The 12,316-nt window shown below is 32.3% G+C and overlaps 1 protein-coding gene across 11 annotated transcripts in view; it reads right to left on the reverse strand.

The window, feature by feature from the left end:
* The window catches only part of PRPF40A (pre-mRNA processing factor 40A), a 42,852-nt gene that overhangs the window by 24,321 nt on the left and 6,215 nt on the right, over window positions 1–12,316 (reverse strand). For all 11 annotated transcript variants that reach the window (XM_077153851.1, XM_077153852.1, XM_077153844.1 and 8 more), the window contains 3 exons: window positions 2,530–2,610; window positions 1,470–1,500; window positions 78–94 (listed from right to left, as the gene is read on the reverse strand). In XM_077153851.1, coding sequence (XP_077009966.1) covers window positions 78–94; window positions 1,470–1,500; window positions 2,530–2,610 — 129 coding nt within the window. The remainder of the gene's footprint in view (window positions 1–77; window positions 95–1,469; window positions 1,501–2,529; window positions 2,611–12,316) is intronic.

Genomic DNA, 12,316 nt, shown 5'->3' on the forward strand with positions numbered 1-12,316 from the left:
AACAGAGAAATTAGGATCAATGTAGTATGCTAAAGAATTATAATGAACTATATTCTAATGGTTTAAAGAGTACTTACTGCACCGGATGCTGTACCTAAAATAAAATAAGAGGTACATTATTTACATTGTGATAAATTATGCTATCCCTTTATTTTATAGTTTTAAGATATTTACTCATATTATTTCTTCCTCTTCTTCCTAAAACTATTTCATATTACCTCTGTGCTTGCTAGCTTTCCACAAAATGAACATCTATTGTGCAAAGCATTTTCAGAATACAGTGGCTCTTTGAACATTTAATCTCCAAACTTACTTGGAGCTAGTTTGGAAAATATTAATCTTTGCTTTTACTTCTTTTCTCCTTGCTTTAGGAGGCCTACTATCTTGCCTAATTTCCCTTTCTTTGTTTCACTATGAATGTACAACCCTGTCTCTGATCTCTGATCCTGTACTTTCAGATTCCTGGAAACTTGAACTCTCTAGGGTCTAGTCACTTGTACTGTACAATCCAGAGGCCATTAGTCACCACACATTCCTCTTTAAATTAAAATTTAAATTAAGATTACAGAAAATAAAACATTCAGTTCCTCAGGTACATTAGCTACAGTTAAAGTACTCAATTACACACCGCTAACAGTTATATTGGATGGTACAAATTACAGAATATTTTTGTCACTGCGGAAAGTTCGAGCAGATGGAACTGTCCCAGACATTACTAAAAACACTTTAAAACATAAATTGAAGTGCATATCACTCAAAAAGCTCAGACAATTTAATCCCAAACTTTAGAAAACTATTAACAATTTATGTGGAACACATGGGCATTATTACATGGCATTATTACTATATATATGAAGGTCATACTAACCAAAACAACCAATTACTGATGACTTACAAAAAAAATTTATAACAGGGCTTAAAAACTATAATGACTACAGAGCCAAGCACATAACAGAGAAATGACTGAGTGGTCCAAAGGCCAACGACAAAACATACTCCGTTATCTAAAACATGGAGTGCTACTCCATTACATAATAACAGTCAAATTCAACTACAGACCCAGAAAGAGTTTATTCATAAAACAAATATTCTTTCAAACTACTACAAAACTACTGAAAGCACTATTTCTTATCCAACTTTCAAAGATAATTCAATCTTTATACAAAATCTGTAGATTTTGAATGTTAACTAATCACAAAATTTAAAAATTCTGTGGACCAAAGTATATTTGCAGATAAAATTTGGTCCCAAAATCTTTAATTTTGAAGTATGATGATTTCTTAAGGATTTGATTATCAAAGGTAACCTATTTACTAAATGCTTAAAAACAGAGAGAGAGAAAAAAAAAAGAGCTGTTTATGAAGTCTAAGAGACACTGCTTTTATCCCTCATATTATTACGGTTATATGAGCATGGTTAAAACTCTCCATGTGATGTCTAATGCATACCACCATACATGGTATACATACCTGCAGCTACATCCATATTATTTACTCCTGGCTATAAGAAGAAAAACAAAATTAGTAATATTCACGTTGTTTAAATTATGTAAATTGCTCATAAAGCACAGTGAATCAATCCCTTCTGTGTATAATCCTCAAGTTACTGATTCGAAGATTCTTAGCAAAAGTTTTAGTAGTCCCAGTTCCCTGAGTTTGCTATAAATTATAAAAAACGATTAGCAACCTGGGCTACTTAATCACTTTCTTGTGGCAAAATCTGCTGCCCTGAGTTAATATGAAGCTATTTATAGTCTTTATTCATTCAACTTCAGAATGAATATTCTTAAATTTCACGGTAGAAATATCAATATATTATTAGAAATTATAGGATGTCAACTAGATACCTCTGGAAATTTTTAGATAATGGATAAGTCTATGAGTGTATTACCCATCCAATATTTCAAATAATCCTGTATTCTGAAATACATTTGGCCCAAAGGATTTTGGATAAGACATCGCGAATCTAATACCCTAGTGCTGTATGCCACATCTGTTGACTGCAACCACTAGGCTATCAGGTAATAAAGTTTAACTAACTTGACTATGTTAATGATTTATATATTACTATAATCAATACGGGCAATAAGGCTGTTTAGGTTTTTGCAAGTAATCTGCCATAGCCGAAGTCTCACAAAATGTATTTCAAATTAAGTCTTCTGATTTATAAATTTAGGACTTAGCATAAGATCACGTAGCAATTTTGAATTACCAATCAGAAAAGCAAATGTGTACCCTTTAAGGTTAGAATATTACCATATAAATAAAATGCTGCTTGTTGACCAACTATGCTTTTCAGTATTCTGCTTTTGTTTAAGGTAGAATTAATTTAAGAATTAATTTAATAATTAAGAATGCCTATCATTCACATCAAAAACTAAAAGTCCACCATTATTTCTGTTCCATTTTACAGAGTACTACCAGAGGCACATAAAAGGCTAACAAAACTGCCTATCAAATACATACATATTATTTTATTTATTAAAATCATTAATCAAAACATAGCAGATAGTTATTTTCATAAGATTACCGGTAAGGCAGGCTGCATGGAAGCCTGAGACATATGAGACATCATCATTCCAGGCATTACTGAAGACATCATTCCAGGCATCTACAATAAAAGTTAAAGAAGGTCACTACACAAGACCAAAGTACTTAATATGAAGCTATCTGGTTATTAAAGCTAATATGCACAATTGAAGATTAAAAACCACTGAATACTGATACAATATGGTTAGTATGCTTAGTAACTACTTGTTGAATGAATGAAGTACTTAATCAATGATTTATTTTAATATTTATATCATACCTTATACATATAATCAACATTTTTAGCAAATTAATTTAGTTTAGACTACTGCATTATTTCTGGCCACAATTTGAGAATATTAATTTCTTTATATAATTTTAACTCAACACTCATGTTTTCCCCCTTTCTGTGGAACAAGATAATTTAAGATAAAATATCTTTCCATATTTTTCACCTTTGATTTTTAATACCTGTATTGAATACACTTTGCTGCAACCTTGTATTTTTTTTAAACTTCTGGTAGCCATTATTATTATTATTATTATTTGGGTATATGGGCCAGGAATTAAACCTGGGTCTCCTGCATGGCAGGGAAGAATTATTCCACTGAACCACCCATGGACCCAACCTGGTACTTTTTATAATGCTTAAAATCTAAACAGCAACTTCAGGGGGAAAAAACCAGAACATCAACTTTTTCATTAAGATATCCATTTCCACTCTTACAAAAACAAACATAATAAAGCACTTATAGGAATATCTGAAGAAGGAAGGTAATAGTTTGGCAGTTCAATTTAGTTTATCAATGACTGCCATTTAAATCTATGAACTCATCTTCTCTAAGTATGAAAACAAAACCATAAAAACAATAGATCCAATGTCCCTATATATTAGTATAATCCCACACTGCAATTTTGATTTTAGTTTGAACTATTCTAGGGAAAGAAGAGGAGAAGAGAGGGAGGGATCCAAATTTTATACAACATTTATTTATCACTGGTATCTGAGCAAGGCAATCAGTTATTCAACAGTTTCAAATTAAATGGGCAAAGTGACCAATAGATACAGAAAATAAATAAGCATACTGGTCAATAGGAACATATAGATTAAAGCCTGCTAAAAGCGAGACAAGAACATCTAAAGGCTACTTGTGAAAGTCAATGCATTACTTATGACACAAAACAAGGCTATCTATTACATGAAGTAGTTATGTTCCTCAAAACAACATTCAACAAATTGTTTAAACATCATTTTTAAAAAATGACAGAAATTCTAACTGGAACACTGTGGTGGCCTATGTGAAATATGGTTGAAAGAATAGCCAGAAAAAAATTTTTTTGACGAAGGAAGCAAGCCTCCAGCATCAAGACTAAATGAATTTGAAAAATAACTGACTCATTAAGGGGTTAAAACCTAGATCAAAATGACAAATCTAGGCTTGTCCTTCTCTTTTTAGAAATGATTTATCCTCACAATTAATTGTACTTTTAAAAAAAAAGGATAAACTTAAATTCCTTAAGTACACAGGAAGTGACTATGGGGGAAAGCAATCAATCCAGAGCACATGGGAAGAGCAGAGAGAAACCACCCTACTATTGAAAATGTCCTAATGTAAAATCAAAAGTTGGTGATAACATATCCAAAACCAGAATTCTAAGCTGAAATTGAGAACCTGAAGCTTGAAAATTTGAGAGAAAACAAATCAAAGTATTTTTCCATAAGAACTTATGACTAATAAAAATAGGGGAAAATCTCCAAAATACAACAGCATATCCCCATATGATAGCATCAGTAGAATCTATAAATAAATACAATTTCAAATTAAAATATGCTGACTTTGCAGAGCAAATCCCATTTGAAAAACAAAGCAACAAAAAAGTCTATGAATGGCAAAACAAAAAATTTACTAGTCCCATTCAATTAGACTCAATGCAAACAGTATCTGAAAATCACTGATGAACATACAATTTGATAATTACAATTATCTCCTAAATTGTGTCCTTCCCACACCTCAAATTTTAAAACATTTCAAAGTTTTCCTCTAGACTGGAAAAAATAGTAATAGAGAATGAGATTAATGTCAAATAAAAAGCCACATTCCTTTCCAATGTCAGTAAAACCCGGAGGACAGCAACTAGTTAAGCTTGTTCAACCTGATAAACTTATCTGCAGAATTCTTAAATTACGTAAAACTGAATATTCTAAGTAAATAGGTCATTAACGTAATTTTAAACCAAAACTGTTATTAACATGAAATCAAAGAACCACAAACATGCAAAATAAAGATTCCTTACAAAAGCTTTTACTAGAATTTGACAAATGCTTGCGCACCACAGGAAAGCCTATCTCCCAAAGCCTGCTCATTAATTCTAAGATACAAATGATGGAGATACATTTCACATTGCCTGTCCAACCTGAACTGAAATTTTCAGAGGATCTGTGTTAACATATGCCAGTCATTTGGCAGTACTGCCAAACTGGGACCATTTACATTTCCTAAGTTATTTATTCTTTTTGTTGCTGTTGTTTTTAAGACAACACTGATAACGGGAACGCAGGCCACAAGTTTATGAAAATCAGCTTGTGGTTCAAATTCTAAGGAGTAATTGTTCCCTCCATCTGTCCAATAACTAAAACAGCAGCATTCATCTTTCTTTGCTGTCCCTTTTTGCACAGTAGGTTTATTTTTCACTTGGCTTCATATAGAGGGTATGGCCTTTGGCATCCCAGCTTTATTTGCAGAGTGTTTTACACTTCCTATTTTAAGTTTAGTGGTTTTCTTTTCTTAGAGGCATATAAAATAATGGTATGACTCACCATTGATGTTATCTTAAATTGACGAACTTGAGATGCCAGTTTAAAATGGCTAAAGGAAAAACTCTTGCTACAAATATGCCAAAACAAATTCCATAAGCTAGATCATTCTAAAAGCTACATAAAGTGTGAGGCATACTAAAGTATCACAACCATATACCAACTGTAAATTCTCCATTTAAATTACTTTGGTAAATATATTCAATTCTGTAACTAAGGATTTTTAGTTGTTAGGTATGGACTTGGGGACCAAAAGGGAGGGCAAAAGATATACATACACACACACACACATACTTTTTGAGACTTAGGCTAAATTGCCTAGAATATTAAACATCTGAATAACGGTAATACTTTGGTACCTTTTAAAAACATAAAAATAATTCAAATATTTCATTTATTCATTAATGCCCAACCATTTGTTCATATACATCATATAAACACATTTTATGTATATTTCTATCTACATCTGTAAGAATAAAAGTTATAAAATCAGTTATTAAGATGATCTTTAAGATTCTACAAAGACTCCATGCACTGGGATTAATTTCCAGAAACCTATAACCTCCAGATGGGTTCCTAAACAGGTAAGTCTCAAATACAGAGGGGTGAGCCTCTTCAGAACATCAATTACTTCCATCCTCCTATTCCACATTGACATGGACATAGCCCAAATACTTCTAAAGAATGGGAGAAAGATCAAACGAGATGGTGGAGTTATACAGAGAAGGTAGGGCTTCACAAATGAGTATGACTGATGAATCATTATATTGATTTTTTTTTTAGTCTCCAGTGTCTTGGAGCAGCTAGTAGTAAACACCTAAAACTGTGGAACTGTAACCCATACCAAACTCAGAAATTTGATCTACAAACTAATTGTTGCAGTGTACTTTAAAATTTATTGCTTTTCTGAACATATGTTATTTTTCACAAAGAAGAAAAATGTGATGACAAATGCACATGCTATATGATGATACTGTGAACCACTGACTGTATTCTTTGGATGATTACATGGTATGTGAATGTATAATATGTATCAATAAAACTGCATTAAAATTAAAAAGGAAAAAAAGATGCTCTTAGAGGAAAACACCACAGTGAGGAAAATTAACAAGTGAGTGAAAACTAGTGAACATCACACAATCTGTTCTGTCATTCCTAGTATACACTTTGGAAAGTTTCTAAGGTTAGACAAAAACAAGCATTCTTCTTTTAAATTTTAAAAGATAAAATTTTAAGAATGAAAATGAAAAGGTACGATAACAAAAGCAATGCCAATGCTACACCCTGTGCATTGTACAAAATGTAAACCAAGCCCAATTTCATTATGATATGAAAAGAAAAATATGTAAAGATCTTCTGTGGGCAATTCATGTTTTTTCTTCAGAATTATTTCCTGAAGGTTTTTCTCTGGAAATAAATCACAGACAACCTAATCTACTTTCTGTCTAGCCCTGTAGTCAATCATCTAAAAAATTTATTAACTAAAAAAAAAAAAGAGAAAAAGATAAAATAAAATAAAAAAGGTAAAAAAAAGTTATTAACTTATAAATTGCCTCTGGGTGATTTACGAACCACTCTTGTTGCAAACCTGCAGTTGCAAACTGACAATCTTAAATAAATCTGATTGTTGCCTTTTTTCCTTGGTTCCTTTTAAATGTGAGGAATTAAAATTCCACAAGATAAGCACACTCTACAAAGACCATTAAGTATAGTATTTAAAAAGAATTAACATATACATCACTAAATTACTTTATGAATAAATATATTATGAATAAATGCAAAAACACATCTTTAAATGTAATTCAATACTTATTCAACTGGAAATAAATAGAAATAACGACACTTAAAGCATCTCCCTAACAATCCAGATTAAATGGCTGCATTTTGAGAAAATCATTCAACATTCCCTCTTCTTCATCAACAGTGATATGAATTCAAGATACTTGCCATTTTTTGATAAGAAACATTTAGATACATAAAAACCAGACAATATCTGCAAAAACTGCGCACAGAACAGATTCTTTCACACATTTAATAAGCCAACTCCCAGCATTCAAAAATTATAGTTTGTTGAACTCTCTCAATCTGGAGTGTTCACAAAATACTGAGACATGCTACTCCTTCATATTCTACAGGTAGCTTAATTAATTATATGACCTTCTAGTATTAAACAGAGAAGTAGAATAGCAAAGCTATTAAGCGCTCTCTGGACCCAGACTGCCAGGATTCCTATCCCAGTCACAACCACTTATCAACCATGTGACCTTTAATTTACTTCACCTCCCTGTACTCCGAGTTTTCTCATCTGTACAATGGGATAGTAGCTATGCCATAGGATTGTCACAGGATCAAAGGGGATAAAACATGAAAGGAACTTAAGAACAACATTTAATAAATAATAGCCATTTAATTACCACTGCTCTTTTAACTCATGTAATAAAAATATCTCTGTTGCCCCTTACCTGACCTATCTATCTCTTGGATAGGCACTCCAGTTCTTAAAGGCATCAAATAAATATTATAAAACCATCTTCTGCAAAGGGAGGCGACACATATAATAGTCAATCCCAAATTAAGCACCATGTTTAGTGCTCGTTCCGCATGCCCCCTTCTCAATTCATTTCCCTCTTTGGGTCTTATGTATTTCCATAGATGGAAATATGGAAACACATAGATTTCCATCTATGAATTAGATATATCAACTAGCCAACTCACTTTCTAGGGTCAAAAAGATCAAATTTAACAGGATATAAGAATTTCTCAATTATATATGAACATGTTGGCAGAATTATAATTCCTTCCAAAACAGAATGAGGCGTCAAAATTCTATTCTCATTCCATCTACATGGGACATGACTTCCAGGAGTGTGGACCTTCCTGGCAACGTGGGACAGAAATCCTAGAATGAGCTGAGACTCAGCATCAAGGGATTGAGAAAAACCCTAGAATGAGCTGAGACCCAGCATCACGGGATTGAGAAAACCTTCTCGACCAAGAGAGGGAAGAGTGAAATGAGACAAAGTGTCAATGGCTGAGAGATTCCAAACAGAGTGTAGAGGTTATCCTGGAAGTTATTAAGGAGGTATCACCTTGTTATCCAAGATGTAATGGAGAGGCTGGAGGGAACTGCCTGAAAATGTAGAGCTGTGTTTCAGTAGCCATGTTTCTTGATGATGATTGTCTAAATGATATAGCTTTCACAATGTGACTGTGTGATTGCGAAAACCTTGTGTCTGACGCTCTTTTATCTACGTTGTCAACAGACGAGTAGAACATAAGGAATAAAAATAAATAATAGGGGGAACAAATGTCAAAATAAATTTAGTCTGAAATGCTAGAGATCAATGAAAGGGGGGGTAAGGGGTATGGTATGTATTATTTTTTTTTCTGTTTTCGTTTTTCTGTTGTCTTTTTATTTCTTTTTCTGAATTGATGCAAATGTTCTAAGAAATGATCATGATGATGAATATGCAATTATGTGATGATACTGTGAATTACTGATTATATATGTAGAATAGAATGATTATATATTAAGAATGTGTTTTTTGTAATATTTTTTAAAAGTTTAAAAATTAATAAAAAAAAATTGTAGAATGGCCAACCACAAAAAAAAAATGCATATAGTCCTTCTTCTTTCCAATGTTCTGGAGCAGCTAGAAGGAAAAATCTGAGATGATGGTATATAGCCCATGATAAACTCTGGTATCTGTTCCGTGACTACTTGTCTCAGTATGCTTTGTAAACTACTGCTTTTTTCTTTCTTTGCTTTGTATGTATGTTATATTATACACTAAAAAAGTTGAGAAAAAAGCGAATAATGGGGAAACAAAGGTTAAAATGAATTGGGTAGGTGGAAATACTAGTGGTCAATGAGCAGGAGGGCTAAGGGTACAGTATGTAAGAGGTTTTTTTTTTTCCTTTTTAATTTCTTTTTCTAGAGTGATATAAATGTTCAAAAAAAATGATCATGGTGATGAAGGCACAACTATGGGATGATACTGTGAGCAGGCCACTGATGGTACACCAAGTATGGAATGTTCATATGTTAAGAATGCTTGTGTTTGCATGCTGTTTTGTCAATTAAAATATCATTTTAAAGAAAAAAAAATCCTATTCCCAGAAAAAGGCAAATAGTAGCTCATGATATTTAGTGATCTTAACCCAAAATTCTGTGATTAACCTCGCAAACTTCTTAAATAAAGGCACAGAAAAACTACCAGATATATGACACAAAGCATAAAACAGAGCTGAATGAAACTGAACTGTATCACTTCATAAAAAAATAAGCTCTAAATAAAAGCGGGGGTACACACGCAAACTGGGGTTTCTCAATTAAGTCATACAGAATTAAAATCACCATAACCTAGTCTTCTTTTGGACACAAGCCTTCCAGGACACCAGGGTAACAGAGAAATTTTTATTTCCTTCCCTAAATCTTTCAAACTAGACTCAGTATGTAATCAGCAGTAATCACATCAATTTTATTTTTAATTTTTCTCAAATCTTCAGCACCTTTAGGATAACCATGTCTCATTTATGTATGTATTACCAGTGCACAGGACAATAACTTGGCGCATGACAGAAAATCATTTGTGGTAGAAATCTTTATGACGATTTCTTATTTCAGTATAAGGAAAGAGATGGTAATTTACAATATTTAACGAATATATGACCATAAATAACTATGTAATAATCTTGAAATCAATGAAAAGTCACCTTTCAGAGAAGTAACAACTTAAAAAAATACCTCATCTTTAATAACCACTAATTATAATGAACTTTTGCTTTCACAATAAGCAGGGGATAATGTATGATTACTTACTAGAAATGATGATGATATCACTTCCCAATCATTTCAAATATGTCAGAATATATTAATGATTTGGTACATATACTTAACCTATACCTGTATTTCAGGGTTTTTAAAATTTTTTAAAATTTTAAATATATATAATATATAAGAGGCAGAAAATAAAAAAATCTAGGAGTCATCTCCACCAGACTTCCCAATGTCCAAAACTATCTTTACAACCAAATCAGCAGTTGGAAGATTAGAAAACATAGTTGAGACACTATCTGAAGAATAAAATTATAAGTTCCTTGAAAGCAGGGTATATATATCATTAATCTTTACATTAGCACACATTCAAGAAATGTAAATATTTGTTGACTAAAAAAAACATGAATGCACAAAGGAAATAAGAATGAAAAACTAATGCCAACTTTCTCAGGAGAAAATAACCTAATCAGTCTTATTTATAACCCCTCATGACACAGACCCATTATTTCTCTAAGTTAAAAAAAATTTTAAAAACCCTGAAATACAGGTATAGGTTAAGTATATGCACCAAATCATTAATATATACTGACATATTTGAAATGATTGGGAAGTGATATCATCATCATTTCTAATAAACCCAACTAAAAATCAGCTGGTCAACCTGTTGAGATATCCTTCTCTTTCCTTTTTCACTCTAATATTTAATGAATACATGCAGTGGATACAGAAGCTGTTCATGTGTGATAATGTTAACTTTTTCAATGTTACCTTATTCTCCTAAAGGCAGACCTTTCTTCCAAAGAGCAAACATTGGAAAATAGGCCCTAATTGAGAATTTCTCACAAAATGGTAATTCCATGCCATATGCTAGACAAAGCAAAATAATAAACAGATAAAATGGAGTAGGGAGATTTGGGAAGGGGAAGATGGTCAACTAAGATGGAGAAATGCTGAGCAAAAACTTTCAAAAAGGCTTCTGCAAGACTTAGGACCTTTAGTAAACACTGTATCCTGTGAATTCCAAGGGGTGATACAGTTCAGTTTAGTCTTCAAAACCTATAGTATCTCTTCAAATACTCCCCACACTTAGAAACATTACTCTAGCTAAAGTTTTTAAGTAGATGAGGTCCGTTACATGAATTGCTATCAAAAGATGATGAAAATAAGCATTAACTTCTGGTCTCATAAGTAAAATCTGTTAAAATCTACCCATATATGCAGGCCAAAAGTTATACAAACACACTAGACTGGGTCAATCAATTTAAGTACTTAGTTGAATAATACAGATGTGCAAAGAAATTACCTAGATTCAAGAATGATGAATTGTTATCTTTTGTCAAGGGCTAATGTCCAATTTAATGGCACAGATTCTACAGATACTCAAAAGTAAGAGTAATTTAAAAGCAACAGTAATAAATGATTTGTCTAATCAGTTAGATAAACCTGATACCAATACAATGGATTTATTTCTCTGGAATGCCTATATACAAATCATCATTTCCCCCTATGGAATGGAAAAATCTATGGTAAGAATTCTTAAGGAGGCGATCATCAATGAAATCATATAAAAATACATTTGTGTGTACTTTAAAATAAACGAACACATGGAATAGTGTTTTCATTTTAGTCATCACGCAACCATTATTTTATCTTATTTATCTTCCATTTTTGTCAAGTGAATAAATAACAGCAAAGAAATAGATACTAAAAAGAAAAAGTAACAATGTAAAGACAAGTAACCATTGGAAACAGTCACATGTAAGCAGATTGACTTCCTGCTTTATTTTACAGGAGAGAATATCTGTGTATTTGTTTCATTCATTCAACAAGTACTTTACTGAGCACCCATGATTTGCCAAGAACTGGGTTCAGCACCTATAAGCTTCTTAATGAAATATAGAACATAGCTCCTGTCCCCTAGAGCTTATAATCTATTACTTGATGGGAAGACAAATCAAGTAAGAAACCATAAAACAAATCAATAACTAAGTGAATCAGTAAGAGTGATGGGCAGATTACATAGGGTTTTCTTTTAATTTGAAGGGGAGGTGTGTTGGGACAAAATTATTGCTGAGGACCTCATGGAGAAGGGAGGACTTGAAATGGTAGAACTTAGGTAAGCAAAGCAGAAGTCATGGTGTAGTGAACTGGGCATAGAACGGCAAGAAGAACAGCATGAACTTAATTCATGAA

Source organism: Tamandua tetradactyla, chromosome 3, assembly GCF_023851605.1.
Source record: "Tamandua tetradactyla isolate mTamTet1 chromosome 3, mTamTet1.pri, whole genome shotgun sequence".
Taxonomy (NCBI): Eukaryota; Metazoa; Chordata; class Mammalia; order Pilosa; family Myrmecophagidae; genus Tamandua; species Tamandua tetradactyla.